The sequence below is a fragment of the Typopeltis vanoorti genome, chromosome 6 (assembly GCF_054136105.1).
Source record: "Typopeltis vanoorti isolate ZY-2024b chromosome 6, IOZ_Tvanoo_1.0, whole genome shotgun sequence".
Taxonomy (NCBI): domain Eukaryota; kingdom Metazoa; phylum Arthropoda; class Arachnida; order Uropygi; family Thelyphonidae; genus Typopeltis; species Typopeltis vanoorti.
In genome coordinates this window covers 47,521,601-47,547,501 of record NC_143554.1, presented here as the reverse complement: position 1 = coordinate 47,547,501, position 25,901 = coordinate 47,521,601, and the positions used below count along the sequence as shown (strand labels likewise).

The 25,901-nt window shown below is 36.5% G+C and overlaps 1 protein-coding gene across 1 annotated transcript in view; it reads right to left on the bottom strand.

Moving 5' to 3' along the window:
- LOC150105438 (uncharacterized) overlaps positions 1–25,901 on the bottom strand; it is a 458,416-nt gene that overhangs the window by 312,632 nt on the left and 119,883 nt on the right. Inside the window, exon 3 of the mRNA XM_090393963.1 lies at positions 19,167–19,691. Within this exon, the coding sequence (XP_090250089.1) occupies positions 19,167–19,691 (525 nt within the window). The remainder of the gene's footprint in view (positions 1–19,166; positions 19,692–25,901) is intronic.

The following is a 25,901-nucleotide window of genomic DNA, read 5'->3' as shown; positions in this document are numbered from 1 at the left end:
ATAGACTACAAACTGCTATCATAACATCTGCTAAAAACCACATCAATAAACAAGAAGAAAGAAAGAAAAAACCATGGGTAACTCGAGAGGTAATCAACCTTATCGATGAAAGAAGAACATGGAAAAGAGGAGCAAATGAAGAAGAAAGATTAAGATATAAAACTTTGGATAAAAGAATCAAATAGTTATGTAAAAGATTGAAAAAAAACTGGATTAATAGGGCAGTGCACTGAGATAGAATTACAAAATAAGAACAAAACCAGAGAAGCATTCCTGAAAGTGAAAGAACTTAATGGAAAAACAAAAAGGACACGGTCTAATAACATCAAGAACAAAGATGGAAACATACTCATTGATGGGTGGAGTACTTATCAGATCTCTATGATGATGGTAACATGTTAGATGATTCACGACACCTTAAGTTAAACGTAACAACAGATACCACTTTACCCCACAAGAAAGGAGGTAGAACACACAATCAAGAATCTTCCTAATAATAAATCCCCTTGGTGTGATAATATTCCGGCTGAGCTGTTGAAAACTTTGACTGGCAATAACTATTTAGTGGAATCCATTCAGACATCTATAAAACAATACAATTACCTGAAGTTTTTACAGCATCTACCTGCATACCAATTCCAAAGAAAAATAATGCGCAGAACTGTGAGCCTAATACCCCATGCATCTAAAATTATTTTAACCATCGTTAACAAACAAATTGAAAGAGCCATAAGCGGTGAATTGAGTGAACAACAGAAAGGCTTCAGAAGAGGAATGGGAACCATTAATGCTATCCTGGAACTAAAGATACCAATAGAAAGATCACTTGAAAGAAATAGGAACATTTATATATGCTTCATAGACTTTCAGAAGACTTTTGACCGGGTAAAACATAATAAAATGTTCAATAAATTAGACATAGAAGATCATGTACGTAAGGTTATAAAAATGATTTACACCAAACAGAAAATGCAGTTGTTTAACTGTAAGACTTCTGTAGCGAAAATAAAAAGAGGAGTTAGACAAAGTTGTATCCTTTCAGCAAATCTATTTAATATCTATAGTGAGACAGTGATGAAAAAGATCGAAAAACAAAAAACAGAAATTAGTATCAATGGTATAAAATACAACAAACAATGTTAGATATGCTGATGATACCATTCTAATAGCATAAAACAGAAACAAATTAATCAAATTGCTGCAGGTACTAACTGAAAAAGGTAAAGAATTTGGATTAGATATTAATGCAAAAAAAAAAAAAAATCTCAAAAGATAGCAAATCAGAGCCAGAAATATGCACAAACAATATGAAAATTGAATCTCGACGCCCACACAACAGAAGTTTTGTGGGCATCGAGACATAGAAAAGAATGATAAGAATATTCGTGTGGCCAATTTTCACATATGGAAGTGAGACCTGGATATTCAAGAAGAGAGTAAGGAAACAGATAATGAAATGCGATGCTATAGGAGAGCTCTGAAAATCCCATGGACAGAACCTGTGACAAATACAGATGTCCTACAGAGAATGAGAACACAGAGATCTTTATTACAGGAAATGATCCAGAGAAAGATGAGATTATCAGGACATGTACTGAGAGGTTCAGCAGGACAGAGGATATTAACAGTTTTAGAAGGAAAAATTATGGGAAAAGGATCAAGAGCCAAAAAACGAAGGACATAGCTTGAAGATATAAGATCATGGACAGGATCACGTGGTTATACAGAAATAAAAAGGAAAGCCACCAACAGAGAGAACTGGAAGATGGATATGGTGCTGCACCCTCTCGCTGAGGAAGCTACGTGAAGAAGAAGATCACAGATTCATTTTTGGTTGTAATTTAGGCTTAATGATACAAAAGTATAATTGCAATTTATAAGCCAATAGCTTTCGATTCAACTTTTGATCAGAAATGACGTCAAAATGCAAGAATAATTGCTAAACATTGTCTTATGGCTGTCTCTGATAATTTCAATAATTTTATTCTTGATTTTCAATCTTGTTCCCGGGGCACATCATCAGGAGGTGCATGTCTTTGCTCTATCTTTCTCTTTAATGAATCTCCCTAGATTTCCTCGAAATGAAATACCTACAAGTGCTGCAGAACGAAGACAAAAAAAAAAAAAAAAAAACCTCGTTGTGGCTTGAAGAGAATGAATACGCCCTCTATATAGTTTCGCCTCATTTAAATTCAAACAATGAAGTTTATATAATCAGAATGCGCACAAAAAACAACAATTTTTCTTGCGATTTATTTCCTTATTTCCTCAATAACTGTTAGTAAATTTTGTTTCTTTGTATTCCAAAGACATTTTCCCCCCCTAAACCCTCCTTTACCGCTATTCGAGTTCGATTTGCATAAGCCTTAATAGGCTTATGCAAATGGCACAGTTTTTTTACATTAAGTAATCGAAAGATAAGGCCATATTAATACTTTCCGGGCAGTTATATCACCCCACCATGTATATCGGGAACTGAGTCACACAACTAAAGTATTCACTTTTCATATATCGTTAACATACCACCAACTCGTTAACTGCAAATGCTCGTGTTGGGTTGGATTGCAATTATGTCGACCTTGTGTAAAAACGCCAGTTCCAGTAAAGTGGAATATATGGTTTTTAAAAAATAATAAAAACCGTTTTGTAAGTATATAAATTAACAACAAAAAAAAAAAGTTCGAATTACATTCTTATTTTGAAGATTTCGTAACATTCAAAAAAAAAAAAAAAAGATTTTTTTTTTGTGATACTGAACTGAAACTATAGCGCTGACTTATAAGCCGAAACTATGACGTAAACCTTAAAAATAACTTGGTTATTAGTTAACCAAAAAGTAAAATAAATAAAAAAATAAAAAAAGCGAACATTGCCGCAAGTCCACTCCGTAACTTAATATCAGTGCAAAGCGCCTCATCCATCTTGCACTTCCTCCCATTAATATCAGAGCGGATAGACTTTCTCCGCAATGTCAAAGTCTGTGCTTTACCTGTCAGAAACGAGCCTGTCGGATATTTTAACCCATTTGCGGTTTAATTTCTGATCCGAGCGAGACATGAACTCGAAACAGCATATTAACTTTCTGCCGTCCCGCATTACTCGGCTCAGATAAAATATTGGAAATAACGTGCACAAGATTTTGTCAATATTACTCTTCTCTCTCTCGTAATAGAGAGAGAGATAGGGTTATGATTTTTTTTCTCTTTGCCATGAGAATTCTCTATGGCATCGTCATGCACTTCGCAGCAATTTCGCTCCTCACACAAGAGGGAGGGAGAAGTAACAGGAAGTGGGACAGGTTTACGGTCATTTAACCTACGTCGCCTTGGAAATAAGCTGCCTTTACGCCTTTTGACTTGATTTTATTTTAGGAAACAAAGAACGGTTCACACGAAGATAAACTTGCACGGGTGATGGAGATAATGGAGTGTTAAAAATCGGGCATTTGAGCAGGAAAGTGCTCTTCCCTTGTGCCAAAATGATGCTCGCGCAGAAATCTTTTCCTTCGGAGTAGACCTTGCACGTAGCTATTCGACAAACCACTTCTTTGCCCTCTCCGAATAACAAAGAAACAAAGATAGGAATGAACAGATATTAAGAGAATTTTTTTTTAAAATAAAGAAGCATTTCCCATTGTTAAAAAAAAAAATGGATATAAGCAGATAAGAACACGCGAAATGAGATCTAAGAAAGGAAATTATATATGCACATACCGGCCACTGAATTAGAAACCTTTATTTGTTACAGTGTCGGACCTCCTTTAGTCCGAATTACAGCAAAGATGAGGTTTGGCATCGATTCCACAAGATGTTGGATTGCATCTACGTCTGCAACATACCAGGCGTTCACCACACAGTCCTTTAGCTGGCTCAGATTTGACGGAAGAGGACTTTGCTCTTGGATCTGTTTTTCTAACAAGTCCCATACATTCTCAATTGGGCGATGGACATGGACGTGATGGATAAAAAGTCAACATTACAGGATGGACTTGATCGGGAGCGATATTCCTTGGATGACACCCGTCCTTCCAGCGATATCAAGGGACCCGTTCTGTACCCACTTAACACGACACCACCTCCAGAACCTTGAGTTGTGTTTACAAGGCAAGCTGGGTTTATTGCTTCATGGGACTCCCGACAAACTCTCTGCCTACCGTCGGTACAGAACAAGGTGTACCATGACTCGTCGTACCACGACTTTTTTTTTTTTTTTTTCCATCGTTCAGTCAAGGTATTCCTGACACCACTGTAGCCGAACTTTTCGCTTTCCCGCAGAAATCGACGCTTCCGTATAGTCACGTAAATGCAATATATGTTTTTTTTAAATATAATAAAAACCGTTTTGTAAGTATATAAGTTAACAAAAAAATTGTTTGAATTACATTCTTATTTTAAAGATTTGGTAACATTCAAAAAAAAAAAAAAATTGAATTTCGTTTTTTTTTTTTTTTCTGTAATAGCCATTGAACTGAAACCCAATACGGATCCTCTTCAATTTCCTGCACATAGTTCAGTGAGTTATGGGTCGGGAACAGCCTTCATTAAATGCTTCGATCAACTACTGCACACAGGAAGTTCCAGTACAAGCCTTCTCTGACGACGGTGATCTCATTCCTGACAGACTGTCTTAGGACCACAATTACTTCTCTCAGATAAGCAAAGTAGGGTTATTTTTCCACTGATTAAACACCCGGAATATCTAACCTTTTGAGAAACCAGTCAGCTCTGCTGTTTTCAAAATCGTGATTCCAGCCAGATGGGCCCACAAGAAGCCCTTTATCGAACTTCGAAAGATCTTTTGTTTTTCCCATTTGTGATCAACCCTGTTGACGATTACTGACCAGCAGCATTCTTAAATAGTTGCCAAAACATTTGGTGACGCACGTGATCAAGTATTTTGCATACACGCTGCGTAAGCTACGTTTACGTACATCTGCATAAAAGATTTCTAATTCAGTGGCCGGTTGTTTGTTCAGCGTCTTATTTTCATCAAGGAGTATTACATCTGGTTCTTAAAAACTTTCCATACGACAACCAAAACTTTGTGTGTGTTTCATCATTCTGTGTGTGTGTGTGTGCGGGGGGAGGATATTCACGGAATTGGGTTTTGGGAACGAGAATAGTGATAATAAGAAAAATAATCTTTGTGACGATTTCAGCCAAACGATGTCGCAAAGGAAACGATGCCAAACACAACAAATGGTGGAAATTGAGTCCAAAATTCGGGGCTGTTTCGAGTTAATTAGTGGTGGAAATAAGGAAATGATTAACGCCATAAAGAACAAACGCATTTCTATTGGTAGAAAAGAAACACATTATTTTGGCAAACAAAGTTCGCGCCTGAAGTATCTTCAGGATTGAGGCACCTCGTGGTAAAAGTGGACCAACCTATCATCACTCCTTGTCTTATTATCTGCCATAATGCAAAGCACATCTCCTTGCGGACATGTATACTGCTATGCATTAAGGCAGTGTTTCTCAAAGTGTGGTATGCGGACCCCCGGGGGTCCGCGAAAGGTCTTCAGGGGGTCCGTGGCAATTTTCGGCTATGCATCATTAACGCATGGAATAATATTTAAGTTTGAGATCGTAAAACGTTCCTATTGTATCACTGAATAAGGTAGAGAGACATCTGCAGGCTGTGTAATATGTTTCTCAACAAACAGTGCAATTAGAGACAACTGGGATAAAAATGGAACTAATGAATCGCATGACCCCTCCCACATAAAACGCTGTATAGTAGACAATCAAAACTATATGGTGCACCAGCAACATATGGTTTTGTTTGAGTGAACGTATTAAAACTAAGAAATCTATAGTGAATGTGTTTCAGATATTATACATATGGAATTCGGTTGAAGAGAATTAGCATTTCAACTGAACTGTCGGTTTGCCTTTGTCAATTAGTAGCGCGATCTTTTGTTAATACCGCACCGATCATATGAACGTCTTCATAGCTGCTTTATCTCTACTGGCCTACCATTGCTGTCTGTTTCGAGTTCTGCTTTCACTAGCCATTTGTTGAAGGACTGTTCGTTAAATACGGTAATTTTTTTTTTAACTTTCAAATTCTTAAGTATGGATCACTGGTTAAAGACTGAATTTTTAAAATGCGCAAAAGAGAGGAACATAGTAGATACAAATAGCTGTCAGCAACAAGAAAATGTTGATATTGCATCTGGATCAAGTGAAATTGATAAGAGTGTGTCGGCTGACATCTCTAAAGGACCAACTAGGAAGAAGATGAGAAAACTTCGTAAGTACGATATAAATTACTTGAAATGTGGATTTTCATTGACGGGAAATGAAGAGGAACCTATTCCATTATGTGTAAATAAACCATGCAATTTAAATCACCATTTTGAATCGAAACATAATGAATGTAAGGACAAATCTGTCGAATTTTTTTCAAAATAAACTAAAAAATTTAAAAGAATCTCAAAAAGTGATGTCGATCGGGTCAGGAGGTGAAAACATGAAGGCTTTAGAAGCTTCATATCGTATGTCGCTATTAATAGCAAAAAGTGGTGCAGCGGAAACAATTGGTGAAACTTTGGTCAAGCCTGCAGCAAAAATAATAGCGGAAATTATGATCGGAGATAATGCAAAAAGATATTTTGATAGGATTTGTCTTTCAAATAGTACTGTTCATCGAAGAATCACTGAAATGGTTGAAAATATAAAACAAATATTGTTATCCGATATATGTAAGAGTCGTTATTATGCGTTGCAGGTAGATGAATCCACCGACATTACAAATTTTGCAACTCTTCTAGTGTTCGTTAGGTACGAAAAAAATCAAAAAATTCATGACGACCTTTTATATTGACCCTTGCTAGAACATACAACAGGAGAAGAAATATTCAACAGCATAAATACCTTTATGATCAAAACAAGCTTGATTCGAAAAGTTGCGTTGGAATAAGCACGGACGGAGCGAAATCCATGGTCGGATCTAAAAAAGGGCTTGTTTCAAGGATTCAAGCTGTTGCACCAAATGCAAAGTCGACATACTGCTGCATACACAGGGAGGCTTTGGCTACACATATGATGTCTACAGACCTAAGAAAAGTTCTTGATGAAGCTGTAAAAACTATAAATTATATTAAAGGCCGTCCTCTAAACGCCAGACTTTTCTCTCAACTTTGCAAAGAAATGGGAAGCAACTATACACAACTTCTTTTCAATACCGATGTTCGTTGGCTTTCTCGTAGAAAAGTTCTTACTCGTTTATTTGAACTTCGGAATGAACTACAAGTTTTTCTTGATGAAAAGTTTGAATTGAAAAAGTATTTACATACTTGGAAATGGCTCAGTCAATTAGCATACCTGGCAGATATATTTACTGTATCAAATAGTCTTAATTTATCTTTACAAGGCAAGGAAATTTCTGTATTTCATGTCCAAGATAAAGTGAACGCCACGTTGGCAAAAATGAAGTTATGGCAAAAGCGGGTTGGTAATGAAGAATTTGACGCGTTTCCAAGTTCAAATGAACAAATTGATGATGATGTGAAAATTACTATCATGCAGCATTTAAAAAGCTTACAAATGAATCTAGAAAAGTATTTCTCTGAATTGGACATTAATATTGAGTGGATAAGATACCTTTTCAATAAAAACAAATTTACACCAAAGGGTCTATCGTCAATAGAAGAAGAACAACTTTTAGAACTAGCTTCTGATGCTTTCCTAAAAAATAAATACAGCGAGAATACGTTATCATCATTTTGGCTACAAATACAGAATGAATTTCCTGAATTAACAGATAAAGCTCTAAGGTTCATTTTTCTATTTCCAAGTTCATATCTGTGAGAAGTTGGATTTTCAGCCCTTGTAGATATTAAGACGAAGAAGAGGAATCGCATTATAGATGTCGAACCGCATCTGAGATTGAAATTAACAACTATAGAGTCAAATTTTATCTCTCCATAAGCAATTTCACTCCTCTCATTGATGATAAATTATTTCAAGTAAAACTTTATAGTATCTTTATAAAGTTTGTTCTATTAAAAATAAATGATAATTTTTGTTTACATGAACATATAAATTCAAATAAAATAAATATTTAATTTTTTAATATGTTAAATTAATTTATTCGTTTTAATTAATTAATTAAAAATTTTAATTAATGGAAACATTTTGTTTATACTTCCTTGCTGATTGGTCATCTAACATTTGCAACACAGATGTTATTTCTTTCAATTTTGAAAACAAAGGATACGCCACCATTGTTGTAATGTAAAGGTGGAAGTAATGGGGAAGTCATATTTACCTATATGAGTTGCCAAAAGGTGTATCACCTTATTTTAAATTACTCTGGATTAGAGAGAAAGATGTTGCAAGTTTTTTCCCACTTGGTTAGACCAGGATTTTACAAACTGTGTTCCTCGAGAAGTTCTCCTGGAATTTGTCATTTTAGTTTTCTAAGCATTTTTCATAAATAAATATTTTATAGTAAAAATATTCTGAGAATAATCTTCGAGAATATGTCGAAAAGCTCAGACCCAGAACGCCTAATAACATCTGTGTATCGTTAATTTTCACACATCGAAACCTTTCAACATTTGGGAAAGGGAATACCGCTGCTTATGATCGGTCATAAAAACTGCCTGCAAGCCGATTACAACAATGGGCGGCGTATCCTTTGTTTTCAAAATTGAAAGAAACAACATCCGTGTTGCAAATGTTAGATGACCAATCAGCAAGGAAGTATAAAGAAAATTTTTCCACCGAAATTGAAGATGAAGGTAGTCTGTATCCGGTTCTCAAATCTATTAATACTGAATACTTTCTTTGCAAGTTCGTATTGTAGGGTGAAAGTTTCGAAACCGTAGTGCCGTGATTTTTCAAAAGTCATAGACCTACAGATTTAAATTTTAATATGAATAAGTGACAAGGGACTTTATTTAATTTTGGTGTTAGGAAATCTCTTATTGAAGGTGTTTGTGATTCATCCACCTCCAGCCTACAACGCGATCTCCAGGATGTACAGAAGGAGAGGAAAACTACCAGCACACAGGAAAAAGTCTGCATTCACTCGTAAGTACTGATAATAATAATATTATAAATTTTTGGTGATCAGAATGGGGTAGTATGTCAATGAAAATCAGCACAAATTAATTTAATGATGTTGGCCTGAGGAAACTACAATATGATACAAGATTTCATTAGTCCAGGGATTGATAACTAATTTAAATGTGTAATTTTATATTTGTCAACGTGTCACACCGTATACATAAAGGTACTAATACTCTTTATGATTATGCCATAATTAATTATTAATACGGTAATGTGTTCATAATTAATTACTAATATTATAATATGTTAATAACTAATTAATAATTAATAGCTTGTTAATTAATACATTACAAAATAACCAAGGTGTTCCGTTAAAATTTCAGGATTTGCGAAGTGTTCCGTCGTAGATTGGGAAACGCTGGGTTAGACTATAATAAATTTAGTTTAACCCTTTATCCAAGTTTAAGCAAAAAAAGTTTGCGCCTTAAGTATCTTCAGGACTGAGGTAACTCAAGGATTAAACTAAATTTATTATAGTCTAACCAAGTGAAAAAAAAACTTCCAACATACATTAATATTATTATCCAATATTTTAGTAAAACACCCTCCAACAAACGAGGCTTCGAAGATTAGTTCGAAATTTCTTTCATAGATGGCAGTAACATCATTCGCATTCAAACATTTGACTCCGTTCACTTTTATGTACGATATTATTTTTTCTAATTAATTTTGTTGTTTGAAATAATAGATTAAACAGAATATAGGATATAATATAACGATCCTTTCGTAGAAAGTGAAAAATATACTATCATGAAAATATTTTCATTAATTACACATGAAAAAAAAAATGAAATGTACGCGTTGAATAACTGAATGGAAGTAGAAAGATTATTATTCAAATGAAAAATAGGCAGCAATTGCCGTTACAAATTCATAATTATTCTGAGAATTTTTGCTCCTAACAGGATAACATAGTAGCGCCATCTCGTAACAGGAAAATAAACCACGATTGTTATTAGTTGCTTCAAGCATTACGTTTTAAATGACATCAGTAGCCACGTACTTGCAACACGCTGACGGATTCCGGTGTTTATTTTGTGGTAATTACATTTGTCGAGTAGTTCGCGGATCCCAATATAGACTCCATAAGCTAAATATAGTATCTCAGTTGTACACTAAGCATCGTTTATGCCACAGGGGCGGAAGTGAGTGGATATTTCGGGAAGGATGTATGGGTGACACAGATAAGGGCGAAATTAATAGGCGCACGGTCATAAAATATGGCTGAAAATCTACCACCGACACGAAGGTCAGCTTATTTCTAGCTTGGCTTGGGAGATGACAACGAGATTATTTGTGTTTTGTAGGTCGATACTGAAGTGTCTCAACAGTTGTTTAGAGGAGATGAGATGAACAATCCTGATATGTAATTCCTACGGATTACTTTTTTCTCTCTCTCATTATCAACAGGAGCAATTTATGCATCATTTTTTAAGAGCATATAACTTTGAATCCAACTAGATTAGACCCACGCATGTCTACATTAGGAACACGATAACCTCTACCACGGCTGAAGTAAAATAATATTTCCTTAAAGCAAAATAATATTTAAAATAATATTTCCTTAATATTTCATCATCTTCAATTGAGTTTTTGTACCCTCCAGGAGTGTTCAGGTTGCTATGACAGCAAATGTACATGATTAAGCTTACATTATTAATAATTTCCTATCAACAGTCTTCCTCCGAATCAATCTGTTACTTGTGAGCACTCCAATACGGTCATATCTAACATTTGATTCTTCTAAGCCAATTCTGATTGAATCAATCAATCCTATATCTTGGTCTTCCTCTGGGTCTTTTTTTTCCCTACCAACCTGGCAGAGAACACTTGTTTTGCTAATCTTTCCTCGCCCATTCTGTTTAACTGACCATACCACCTGAGATTAGCTCTGCTAACGCATTCCTGGATGCTGACAATGTCAAGTTCTTTCCTAATATCCTCTTTTTTAATATGATATTGCCATTGATGCCATCTGTTCATGCCTCTAATCTTTCTCAGGACTCTCATATCTGCGGTCTCTAGTCTTTGGTCAAGTGTTTTACTTCTGACCCAGCTCTCAGATCCATAAGTTAAAATTGGTTTGAACACAGTCTTGTATACAGCTAATTTATGTTCCGACTAATTTCTCTCTTATTCCATATGAATTTATTCAATTGACTTCCTACCATACCAGCTTTGTTGATTCTGTTGTCTATTTCCATATTGAATTTACTAAAAATCGTGCCTAAGTAGCTGAAATGTTTCACTTGTTCCACAGGTTCTCCATTCTGAATGAAGCTGAAGCTTTCAATGTTCTTGTCTATTTTAATAATTTTGGAGTTTTTATAACTGATTTTCATGCCAAATTTGTTACAGCTGTTATTCAATTTAGTTAGCGGATTTGGAGAGCACTAGATGTGTTTAGGAAGATGGCATCATCTGCATAAAGCAAAGAGCTAAGTTTGACATCTCCAATTCTAATATCAGGCCTGATGCCCCTTTCTTTCATAATGTGATCCATATACACGATGAATAAGAGTGGCGATATGTGCATTCTTGTCTTACTTCTGATTTTACATCAAACCATCTTCCTATATTTCCTTCAATTCTAACTGCTCACTGACAATTTATAGATTGAGTGTGTTTTGCTCTGTATATTGTTCCATTCACCCCATCAGTTGAAGTGTTTTGAATAGCTTCTCTCTTGGCACCTTGTCATATGCTTTTTCCAGATCTACAAAACTTAAATACAGATCTTTGTTATATTCCCACGATTTCTCAACTGTTTGTGTTAAAGTGAAAATATGATCCTGAAGCCTCTATTTGGCCTAAACCCAGCTTTTCTTCCCCAAGCTTCCTTTCCACAATCTTTTCAAGTATGCTTGCAAAAATCTTACCAGGAACACTCAGTAGAGAAATTCCTCCGAATTCTCACTTTCAGCTGCTGTTAATATGAATTCAGAGAGCTCAACAAGAATTCGACCTGCTAACCAGGACTTCTGAATTATGTCCTATCCTATCCTAATTTACGCTCGCGCGTAGACATTTTCTTACCGTTTAGGCATTTGGAACCGAAATCCTACGGAATAGGTTAGTTACTCCTTATTTCTGGAAGTATCCTATGACGGTGTGTTGACGGGGTCGGTTTGCCTGCTTGCGGAGTGAAAAACCCAAGATTAACTGGGGGGGGGGGGACCTGCTGCCCACGCCCAAGACGCTGACTTGGCTATTGCTGAGGAAGCTCCTTCAACTCCTCACGTCGTCTGAATTATGTAGTATAGCTAATTAGTAGTGCAGCTCACTACTGTAAAACCTTTATACCACTATATTTAAGAATTTCCGGACGCCTGTTTTGTTCTTAAAAAGAATTAATCTAGAAAAGTTGGAATTTTACGTAGAATGGAAAGTCGTGGGATTCATTCTTGGGAGGCAAACTAACTTTTTACGCAATAGACTTAAACAGAACCTGTTGTTGCCTTGATAACACTGAAATAAAAAATCATGTCTGTCGTAGAAGTAAAAAAATAATAATAATACAATAAAGTAATTCTATTAAAATCCTATTTTCATCGAGCTAATACTATTTGAAGAGACGCCGAAGCATTAAATCGAGGCCATTCGATTTAGATGCGTTTTCCCATCGGTCTGTTATTTGCGACACTTCCGCAGAAGTTTGCAACGCCCGGTTGACAAATGGAATACTTCTGCGTTAAGAAAATAAAATAATACTCACCGTATTGACGAAATAATAACAGTCGCACATTACTGAATCAACTACGTCAATGACAATATCAACCCAAACTTGATATAAAACCAGCACTAAAAAATAACCTCTCGAAATGACCAATCAGAGCGCATCTTAGTACAGGTAAAGAATTCGAGCTCAAATAAAGATCTCTTTTGCACACACATGAAAAACGAAACTTGACGGTGTGGCTGTAAAAGGATGAAGGCTGTGAAAAGTTAATCTCCAACAGGTTGCTGTTTACCTTTGGAGAAAGACATGAAACTGGCGCTGAGATTACGAAAATAGTTCACGTAATACTTTGCTAGATAGACAGATGGAAGAATGGAGAGAAGTGAAATCAAACCTTCGTTTTTAATCTTCTGTAGCTGCTCACGAAGAATTAAAGCATGCAAGACTTTTTTTTTTCCCCCACACCAAAACATGTTTATTATTACGCTAACATAAGTATCTGCTTCGAGATTTTGTTTACGGAGAACATTAAACGAAAATGCGATTTATGTGAAATTTCATAACGAAAACACAATAAAAATAAAAAAACATCAAAATAAAATTATAATTCTGTTCAAGTAAATATCTGGGAAAAACTACATGGCACGTGCATCAATCCTATTGGTCTATTTCCATTGTGGTAAGAACATCTAATTGTTAAAATCCGCTGAATCAAGACAAATGCGCATGCGTGAACCTAGGGTTGTATGAAACTTCCAACACGATTATAGCTAGGCCATGACGGTCTGTTTTTTTTTTTTTTTTAACTCTTCTTTATCACTTGCGCAGTAAGAATGAAATCAATCCCTGTTTATCTTTTTTTTTTTAAGATTATTTTGCCAACTTTATTATCAAATCTCTAAATGAAAACCGAATCCAAATAGGAAAGTTTTTTTTTTTTTAAATCGAATTCTTACTGGTTTTTACGTTCTATGAATAAAATAATAAGAAAATATTAAGAAAAAGCAAAAGTTATAAATGACAATTGAATATTGACTAAACAATTGAAATTATTCATACAAAATGTCTGCACACCATCTTCTTCAAGTATCATCCCCTAGAAGGAAGTTGGCAACCATGCCACAGAACCTTTTTCTTTCTTTTGCTGCTCTGGAACATTTAGGGTAATTCAAGCCAGTCCAGTCCTTGTCTTCAAATCGCATTCTCCTGGGTCTACCTCCCCCCTCTTTTTCCATCCAGTTTCCCTTCTAATATTAATTTCTGAATGCCATCTTGTCTAGTTAGATGTCCAAAATATTTAAGTTTTCGCTCTTTAATTATTTTCATTAATGTTCTTTTCATTTTTGCTTTCTTTAAAACATCTTCGTTTTTCATTTTCTCTGTCCATGGTATTTTAACATTCTTCTGATGATCCACATTTCGAAAGCTTCTAATTTTTTCTCTGCTTCTTTATTTAGAGTCCAAGTTTCACTGTTGTAGAGAAGGCTTGACCAGATAGAGCATTTTATTAATCTTTTTCTTGTGTCTATATTAATGCCTCTGGATGTTAGAACAGTTTTCATATCAGTCAAGACTTTTCTTTCTCTATTCTTCTTTTTATTTCTTTAAGGGAATTTCCTCTGTCTGTAAACATTTTTCCCAAATATATAAAAAACTGAACCTGTTCAATTTTTTTTTTTTTTTGTCAACAGCTATGTTTAGTTAAATTAAGGGGATATTAAATCCCACATAGTTTTAAAACCGAATAAGAAACTCAAAGATTGGAATCAGAGAGTTTCTTGCCGAATATAGTAAACTATAAAGTATCGGCGACACTAGCGTTAGCCAATGCAAGTGATCTTAGTACGTAGTACAATGCCGGGCAACTCGTTGCAAAGGTGGGGAAGTTCAGATCGCTATTTAAGTAATGTTTTCATTGCCGAAACGAAGCTTATTAGCTCTTTATACTTAAGTAGCTATGTTTAGTTTCTTATTTATTGGTTCTTTTGATATAATCATGCACTTTGTTTTCTTTAGGTTAATAATTAATCCCATGTCTAAGCTTCTGTTGTAAATTTCTGTGAGCGAGTTTTGAAGATCATCTTCAGATTCAGCTATAAGGACTGTGTCATCTGCATACTTGAAGTTGTTGAAGTTCCTACCTCCGACTTTTACACCCTTCAGTTCTGAAATATTTTTAAAAACTTGCTCACTATATATATTGTACAGTAAGGATGATAAGACACATCCTTGCCTTTCTCCTTTCTTGATTTCAAAGTTGCCAGAATATGTATTTTTATATCCTATTGAAGCCATTTGATTCCAGTATATATTTGTAATTATACGTAGATCTTTTCCTTTTAACCCATTATCTGTAGGATATGTATTAATTTCTTGTGATCTATTGAGTCAAATGTTTTGGTGTAATCAATAAAACAAAGATGTATGCTTTTCTGGTTGTCAAGGCTTCTTTCACATAATGTTTTCAAATTGAAGATTCCTTCTCTTGTACCTTTGTCTTTTTGAAAACCTGATTAAATGTCTTATATTCTTTCTAGGATTATTCTCAGTATTAATTTTGTAACATGGCTTGTTAAACTTATTGGTCTAGATTCTGAACATTCAAAAGTTCTGGGAATTTTGGGAATAGTGACAAAGATGGATTTCCTTAGATCATCAGGGATGTATCCTGAATCATAGATGTTATTTTTAATAACATCTATGATTCAGGATACATCCCTGATGATCTAAGGTGAAAAAGGTGAAAATCCTGAAGATGAAAAATGACCTAAAGGTTATTTTTAATAACCTTTAGGTCATTAAGTGTGTGTTCATTTACTTTCTTTAACAATTCAATAGGGATCTGATCAGGACCTGGTGTTTTACCTGTTTTCATTTGACTTAGAGCATATTCGATTTCTTCATATGTAATTGGTTCACCATCCATATTTTGTATATCTGGTGCGTCTGTGCAATCAGAGCCAAACAGTTCTTTTCCATATTCTTTCCATCTTTTTATGATATCTTGTGTCTCTAGTAGCATTTTATACAAGGATTATGGTTGAAATTTTTCTTTTTATTTGTCAGAGCTTGGATTGACTTATGCATTTCTTTACTGTTGTGTTTCTTGTCCAATTCCTCTATTTCTTTACATTTTTCATTTAGCCACTTGTCTTTAGCCTTCCTGCATTCATTTTTTATAATTTTACTGAGTATTCTATACTGTTGTGTACTTTTCTTTTTTCGTCTTTCATTCATAAATTCTAGTATTGATTCGGTCATCCAGGGTTTTTTCTTATTGTATTTAATTTTTGGGATAACCTCGTTAGCTGTCTTATATTGCACTTCTAAAATTGGACCACCTGTTTTCAATTACCTCTGTGTTACAAAGTATATCTTCTTCTGTTTATATCCTACTTTCCGAGTTAAACACCATTATGTTGTCAGGTATATTCAGAGCTGTGAAGTCAAGTCTTTCAGTATGATTGTTTTTAGATATGTTTTTTAGTTTAATTTTTAAAGTGGACACAACAGGGTTATGGTCTGAACCTATATCAGCACCTGGGTATGTTTTTATGTTGATTATATTATTTTTGTATCTATTATTTATCATCATGAAATCTATTTGGTTTCTTATAGAGTTATCTGGGTTTGTCCAAGTATACCGTCTGCGCTTTGGATGTTGAAAGAAAGTATTCATTATGCGCAAGTTGTTTTGAATGCAGAATTGTATCTATCTCGTTTGATTTTACGTATTCTATAGATTTTTATAAGTTATTATAAAAATGTTCTATTTCTTCGTCATTGTGATTCATCGTAGGGACATAAACCTGGATAATTATGATGTTAAAAGGCTTTGCGACTAATTTAATAAGTATTATTCTTTCGTTTATGAGCCACAGCCGCCCCATTAGACGTTTAAAGATGTTCTTTCTTAATCATGAAACCCACTCCATATTCGTGCTTCTCTGCACCAGAATATACAAATATAAAGCCATCTTTTTCTAGTTTTCCCGCGTTAGGCCATCTTGTTTCACTGATTCCCATCACATCAACTTTAAGTATTTTTATTTCCTGTATAAGATTGTCAGAGTTCCTTAGTTTATATAATGTTCGCACATTCCAATTTTGAAGACTCTGTTTCTTGTTTTCAAACGAGGAATATCAGATGCCGACCTTCCTTTCGTATTTAAGTTGACATCATCATGGAGTGCACTTGCAGCACTCGTTTTACTCACAGTTTCAATGTTTTCTTCCCTGTAATTATTTACAGCTTGGGGCGTTGCAGAGGTTCCAACTTCCAAAGCATAGCTTGTAAAATATTTCCGTTTCTTCATGGTCGACTATAGGATAGTAACTGCACACCATACAGTGAAATATATATATATATATATATATATATATATATATATATAATGCAGTTCAATTATATTTATCGCATTCTTTTGAAATTTTTAAGCAAATGAATTTTTATTGTTTTTTTCTCTTTTTTTTTTGTAATTTTGTACGGATAGGGTTTAATCCTATCCCCCCCCTCCTTATGTATCTGCTGAGTGCACCATTCTCTGGAAAATGAAATCGGTTAATTCACTCTGAAAAGTCCTTCTTGAATGTCTCTCCAGTGCTAGGGATTCGAACCCACACGCTTTCTAATCCTTTTCCTGCGCTATTCTCTCTATTATTCCATTATTATAAGATTTTTGGATTCGAATTGAGTGAATACTGGATTAGATCGTCTTCACATTTATCCCTATTTATATCTAAGAAACTCATACGGAAGTTACGTGCCAACTGTCGCCCGAAGATCGAATGGGTGACTTGACAGTTAGCTACGTGTTTGACACTATCATTATTTCCATTTGATGACATGCCAACAAATGCCACGTGCTGCCATCTACCGATAATGATCCAATGTATTAAAGATGGCATTGGAGTCAGCATTTAAAAATGCACGCAGGAAGCCAACTTTGAGTATTACTTTTTTTTTTTTTTTTAATCGTTTAGATAAACACGTTCAGTTAAGATACTTAACTTGTTTACGAATTTCCTGGAACGATTTAACAATGCATACGCATATCAGTTTACAGAGTGGCGTTTTTTGTGTTGAAACGGATAACAATCAAAAGAACTTCGTCCTGACTCACCCTCTGTTCTTGCCTCCATTGTTATCAGTAAGAATTCTCGCGCTGTCGTGTAATCCATTGTAATATCTATTTCCATTGTTAATAATCAAAATGGTATCACTGACACCGACGGCCTATTTTTCCAGTGAGGTTTTCTCCTTCCATGAATTATGCAGTGGAGCAACACCTTTTTGAAAAAGCGATGAGAATCCCTTTAATTTAACGATGTCGTGATGTGTTATGAAATTATAAATGTATGTCAGTTATATATTAAAGGGCAAAAATATTCACTTCGACAGCGTCATCTGTTGAAGAAACTTCAATGAACGCTTCGGGTAATCCAGTGTCGAACCTGCTGGTCAAAGGAGATGCCAAAAATACTTAAAATCCCTCATTGAGAGGGCAGAGCCGTTTCTAAGGGACGGATGAGGAAAACTGGGGAAAATCCCACACGACAACAATCACAACATTAGACACGGACATTTTTTAATTAAGAAACGTAAATCAGATGATGACAATGAATCAAGTGTGACTGCACCCGCTCTGGTAATACCGTCAGGCTTAATTCTCAACCCGTCGTGTTCCAGTAACGTATAATGAAGCCAATTTATCTCATTTCAATCATTAAAATAATAACAAATATGAACACACAGTTTAAAAATAAATCTTTTGAAATTCATGACAAATTATTAAACTGAACTTTTAATAGTTCAATAACTGAACTATTAAAAGTTCAGTTATTGAACTTTTAAGCACAATCTTAATTCTCGTTTCTTAAATGATAAAATCCCCCCTTGACAATATTACAGCTCTGTTCAGTGTGTCTCGTAACTTCAAAGAGGTTGAAAATCGATGCTGCAAGTCCAGATTTCGTTACCTCATTTGGCAGAGTTGATATATATAAAAAGAATTGCAAATTTTCGTTGCATTGACGTCAAGATTTTGGCTGCGAAGTCAAAAAACGAACAAAGCGCCTCCAAGCGGCAAATTATGTAATAAAAAAGCTGACAACTGCAGCGTGGACTTTTGGATTATATTATGAATTAAGAAAATCCTGGAATCGGGAAATTTGCTTGCCATACTTTTTTTTTTTTTTATATATATATTTCTCTGAAGGAAAAACTGAAAGGCGCTTTCTGTACCAGAAAATCAATTCTTGTCATTGATGGGAAAAAAAAAAAATCTAAAACAAATTTACTAGAGGCGATCTTTTCCATCCTCCGCATCGCAATAAAATGACATTGTTATGAAAAATGGATGACGCGTGGAGAGATCAGGAGGGAAAGAGAGAGAGAGATGGCTTACCTTGTTGAACCTCAGATCCGAAGTTACGGAATTCGACCTGTTCCGGAACATCTCTATCACTTTCGACATCGGTCCACTTTTGGTGTCCGAACCGGATCGAGGCCTTTTAAAATCTCCGTGAGTGAAAGGGTCCAGGTGGTTGTTCATGAACGCGTGGTTCGCCGTCTGATGGGAAGACTTCGGAGATCCGCTGGGGGAGGACGACTGGAGGAGCGTGTGCTGCACGGAATTCTTGAGACTGGCCAGGAACGTTGGTTTCTTGCTTTTGCTGTCGGACTTCGAACGTGGACGGAAGGCATCGAAGAGGGCAGCCCGACGGGATGGGCTGATCCCCGAAAGCACATCGTCACCCGACTGTCGCCGCATCCGGCCGGCTAGAGGCAATGGAGCGAGTCTGTACGCACCGCCGGAGAGGGATCGCATGCGACCTTTGGCCGGTGGGGTGGCGCACTCGTCGTCGACGGCGGCCGCCATTTTGTCCACGTCTTCCGTCACGATCTTGGGAAGCACAAAGGCAGACGGATCCTGCAAAAGATAAAAGAGACGGTCACGTGATTGATAAGCGTTGGCGGTATCGGCACAATAGCACGGACTACAATCGGGGGGGGGGGGGAGTAAGAGCACGTGCCCGGTAGCCACGCCGCAACTGATAAGGGAAATCAGTGCACGCTGCAAATAGAAACCACGGCCTACCTCCAGCACACTCCGTAGACGTGGTTATTGGTGTGTGTGTGCGTGCGTGCGTCAGTGCCTTGTATCCAAGTTTAGCATTGTGTGAGCGACTGAGCACCCTCTTTGCATCCTATTCAGCGCCACATTAAGTGGAAATTTACAAGAAATTCAGTACAAGAAACGAAATCCAAAGGATGAGGACTAGCAGTTGGCAGAGACGCTAACAGACAACCTCAGCAGGTGGTCTGGACCACCTGCTGAGACCTAACCCATACATGTGTATGGGTTGGGTAATGTGTATCCGCACCGCGTGTAGATTGTTATAAAACCATTAAGCGAGAGATTCCATAGACTTTCTTATAAAGAATTCCCATTTAGGGGGAAAAGAAAAGAAGATATATCAAGACTCGTTTAATTTACAAGTTGTCTGTCCTATTAACAATGGAAAGACTTCTCAAAGTGACTTAAACATCCAGATTAACTCTGGATATCACCAATCCATACATTCGTCAAAGATCATAATAGTAGCAAAGCCACTTCAGTACTGTCTCGACTATCAACGATAGTAATAACCTCGTTTCTTCCCCTCCTCCCGCGTCATGATCACAGTATTTACTCTTTGCATTCTTCCTGGCTAACCCATTACGATAACGGACCATAGATGCGACATTGTTAATAGCAGAGAGAGAGAGTGCAACATTTCAAATAGTCGATGATTTTCACCTCCTGGTGAAAATTGGCATATTCGTAGTATCCAAACGTCTACATACCAGATGCAGTGCTTATTTACACGCATGCGTAAAAGAGTTCATTTATTTTGATTAAGTTTACGAAAACCAACCTGTGAACTATCATTATCGAGATAGAATCTTAATATTGACTTCTATTCAAGCGTGAAAAAATGTACAAAAAAAAAGATTATCTCGAAAGAGGGCGACACGGTCGAGATTAATCTGAACTGGAAAAAAAAAAGTATTAAATAAATCTTAAAATCTGAAGGTCGTTCGTCTAATTGTGGACTCGCGTTCATGTTCCGAACACAGCAAACGATTAACGAAGTCACGTGACGCGTGTAATTGTATACTCCCGCCTTTTTAACAGGCAACTTCCGATTGGCTGTGAATTAAATGTAATCCAGGTAAGGAGGGTTTCAGACAAGACAGTGGCTAAAATTAGCCATCGCAGGGGAATCGGAAGGATGCAGACAAACAGATGCCAGTGTTTAAACGAGGGAGGATTCATCGTCAGGTCACTGACTTTCCCGGAATATCCGGCAAGTGGTGCTGGCGTCCATTCGAAGCAACAGAGAATTGAGCGATTGCTGTTTCATGGAAGAAGTGTAATAGAAATATTTTTAGTATAGAACCATTTGAAACTGTCGATTTAAATGTTTGGAAGATTTAAGACATTCCCCCACCCCCCTACTAATTTAACGCGAAAATATTTGTTTATTACACAAATTAAAGCAGTTATTAATATTGCTGAGTTCATTGTTTGGGAGCAGTGTCTAGTGGTGCCATCTAGCGTAGAAACAGTATTCTTCTCATGAGTAAAAATACGTAGTACAACGCAAAGAAACATTGTACAAAAATACTTCGTTTCTGCCATTTATTTTTTCTCCGCCTGGATTACATTGTAGCTGTAATAAACACAATATTTGGCAAACACACGAAACACGTTCGGTATGTTACATGTTAGCTAATTTCACTCGCCAGGAATTTCTGCGGTGAACATAAGAAAAGCAAGAACTAACAATAGAAGCCTCGCTGATTATGGGGAACGAATTAACGTCAGACTTTTTTCTTGCACGGCTTGCGCTCTCTACTAGTACAGCAGCGAGAGGCTGTCGCCGATGTGGAGGTTGCTGTGGCAACAGTTCTCTCGGCAAACAGGGGATTCCTTCTATATGAACTTTGTCAGTCTTTTCGGAGATCTCGTTCGCGTGCGAAGTGTTTGTATTTCACCTTTGACTTAATATCGCGCTGGAGTTTTGAGGGAAAATGGTCTTGACTTTCTGGTCGTCATTGGACGGAAGCGGAGGTTGACTTATTGTCCTTTCTGGGTTAAGTAGAGTGTGTGAGTGAGGTGAAAGGTTCTTACACACTCCATTCTTCGTTTGACAACCTTTGTTTTTCTTTGCACCATTTGGCAACCTACATAGCGATGTAGTCTTTCTGGAGATGTTCACTAATTTACATTTGTCAAAAATGTATTTAATTTTTTAGGCGAGATCGTTAAGCGTGATAACATATCACACACACACAATCACGGTATAACATAGGCATGACCTTTTTGCGTGGTGAGGATGACCTCTGCAGTACTTCCGCGCCACTGCTTCGGAAGTGTGGACAGGTTTCTTTTTACTGAGTAAAAGTTTGACAGGAAAAGAAAGAATGATAGAAAGTTCTACACACAGAAAATAGAACGAAAAAATTATACACCACACACACACACACACACACACACACACACACACACACACACACACACACACACACACACACACACACGGCGTCTTGCTTTTGCCACCTCTCTTCTCTCTTTTGGGGCATTAACATAAGAAGAAGAGAAAGAAGAAGGAGAGCGGAGGGAGTTTGTGATTGGTGTGTTCTGTTCGGAAAATGTTTTGAAGCCGCACAACAAATTTGCCGGGAGAGAAAACTGCGGAGCGAAACCCGCGTGAAACGAAGTGGACCGAGTACAGATATGCCTCATTAGCAGCGGCAACGCTCGGATGTCTTGTCCTGACAGTGTTTCGCGGTGGGTTCGTTCATCACGAGTGATGCCTACTTGAGGATGGAGCGAGACATTGCGCTGGCATGGAGACTTCCGCAGAAGGAAATTCGTGGCGAGAATGCAGTCCGTCGATGTCATTATCGATTCGTCGTGTCCTCATTAACATGCTTTCCCTTAATGAGCCATCTAAGTGCATATAAGAAACAGCGTTTACGATGTCACTTCAACGTCGACAGAGAGGGAGAGGGGTCGAATGACGTGAAAAAAAAAAAAACGTCTAAACAACGTAAGCCTCTCTCCAATTTATTTCGGCCGCCATCTTCGGGCAGAACCACTGTAAGCAAACAACTGTTTCCATAGCAACAGTTCTCTCTACCCTCCCCTTCTTCCCCGCTCTTCGCGTTAACAGCTACGCACGGCACGCTTGTTCAGGACTGTGTCGGAAATGCCTCACGAGCCAGCGACACAATGTACGACAAGAGCTTTAAGATTTGCCCTCAGAAGTGCACCGTTCCGAAATAAAGACACGCGCGGCGATGAGGTCACTACCGTATAGGAGAACAGCGCGCGCAGTTGTTGGCAAGACGAATGCCAATGAATAAATCACGCGTTAAAGGAAGTGTGTGTGTGGGGGGGGGGGCTGTTTTACCTTTGACCCCATCGCACTCGGATTCAGTCGATCTAATCAGTTAACCCGGATATAATGTGACCGTCGCAGTCTCCTTCTCATCTGCACTTCGAAATTGGAGAGGCGAGCCAATTTACTTACGATGACTTAACACAGATAACAACCGATGACCCACTTACGCCCGTAACAAACGACACGTGTGCTTTCTTTATGGGCCCTTCAAAGAGCGGAATTTATGCGGCGTTTAATTGTTCAAAACCTATTCCAGGCGAACGACTGCTAAATGCCTCTCCTCTGCTGGCTCCCACTCGGATCACGTGAATCGGATAAAGATACATCCGCTGGGCTCGAGAAGAAACTGCTGCAGAATCGCGAGCCAACATTCTACAGAAGGCGATTGTGGGATTTGCTTACTTTGAATTTCTGCACATAAAAGTCTGCGCGTCCTTTTAAGCTGTAATGTTAAGTAATTTGCACGCGAAGAATGTGAACCGAAGCAAATTTTATGGCATCATTCATGTTCGAGGAGGAAATATAATTTAAAATTCAACTTTAAAAATATTAATTAAAATATTTTAATATTTGAATTAATAAAAATATTTAATTATAAATTAACTATATTAAAATATTTAGAAAGTCTTTTACCTTGGGTATAATATACGTAAAAGATACCAAGCTATTTTATATGTACATAAATATAAACCTGGTTTTGCTCCATTTCCCAAGTAAGCAAACAGACAAGAAAGCCAAGTTTGCGCCTGCGAGTAGTGCAAGTCTGGGTGGTAAAGATGGAATAAGCTCTGATCACTATTCTTAATATTTACCCTTAATGCACAGCCCATCTCCTTGAGGAGATGTGTGATGCTATGCATTAAAGGTAAGGGGGCCACCACCCAGACCGGTTTTGACCTTTATTGAGGTCTCATCAGTGGGAGCCAGGCTAGAAATACCAAGATTTTAGTAATACAGAGCTTATAAGTATTTTACCAGAACAAGTTGCCATAAGGTGTTTTAACCTTATTAAATAAAAATCTCAAATTATTCTTAATATTAAAAAAATATTAAGAATAGTGATCAGAACTTATTCCACCTTTACCACCCAGACTTGCACTACTTGCAGGCACAAACTTGACTTTCTTGTCTGTTTGCTTACTTGGGAAATGGATTAAAACCAGGTTTAAAATAGCTTGGTATCTTTTACGTATATTAAAATATTATTATCTGAGTCATTTAAAAGAAACACTGTTTATTTTAAGTTCCATTACATGATTAATTTTTTATAATAAGAATGTATACAATTACAATGTAGGTCTACTTGATGTTCTTAAGATGACTAATGATTGAAGAAATATGCAAAGATTAATGCAAAATCAATGGAAAACATTTCTGATAAAAACATTAGATGACAAATATCCTTTTTTTTTTTTTTTCTTTTGTTTACTTGCAGTTCTCTTCTTTGGTGGACGTCCCTTGTTCAATCAGGTCAATTCATTCCCGTGTTATTGAAGAAGTACTTTTGCTGGTTCATCAACCAAAACAACTATGGAAATGATTCGAAAGAATCAGAAATAAAATAAAAATAAATAATAGTTGCCACGAAATATAACTATTGTTGTTGGAAGTTTATTTTCCACTTGGAATATAATAAATTTAGTTTAATCCTTTATCCAAGCGTAAGCAAACTTTGTTTGCTTACACTTGGAGAAAGGATTAAACTAAATTTATTATAACTATTGTTGTCGACTGAAAAACAAATTAATCCTATTCTTGTATAAGACGTCATAAATTATGACAGCAAGTGAATTCAAATTTTAGATTCAACTGCAACAATTATTCAGTAAAACGAGTATAAGGAAATTGATAAAAGTTTAACTCAATCCTCATATTCCAATAAGACCCGAATTTAATTTTTACGTAAAACCGCACCTGCCATTGTTCATTGTAAAACCGCACCTTCATTGAGACACAAATAAAAACCCGTTAGCGCTTATGCAACCGTAAAACAGATCAAAAATAGGACTTCACTATTGAAAATTACCGACGAAAAACGTCTTTCCTAACAATAGAGCTAATTAATCTTTGAGCCTCGAGTGATAAAAAAGGAAGAACAAGAAGAGGCGTTGAGACTTTTTTTATTTTTTTTTCCACGTGTAGTGTTTGTAAGAGATTCGGTGATATTTATAACACTCACACACGAAAGGAGACATAGAGGATGAAGGTACATCACCTTTGCACCGTTTGTTTTTCTATGTTAATATATAGCGCTGTCAACAATGACTGCCAACACACTGTCATGGCAACCTACATAGAGAAGTAGTCTATCTGGAGATGTTCACTAATTTACGTTTGTTAAAAATGTATTTAATTTTTTAAAGCGTTTTACTAACTTAAAAACGAATTAAGAAACGTTAAAATTCTAAATAATAATAATAATAATAAATAATAATAATAATGTGTATCAGTTTTATCCAAGTTCGTAGGTCAACATCCGTATAACTCAACCTTGGATTGTTCGTTGTAGCACCTCCGGTGGTGTGACCAGACTTCGGTTACCACGTTATGTCCCTCGCGATTTCCTGTTAAGCAAACAAGAATTAGGTCAACAGTCATCAGCAGGCACGACACGTATATCAGCTTTGCTGGAACGATAGCTTTCTCACCGGAGCTAATACAGGTATGGTGAGAGATTGTTATCTCGA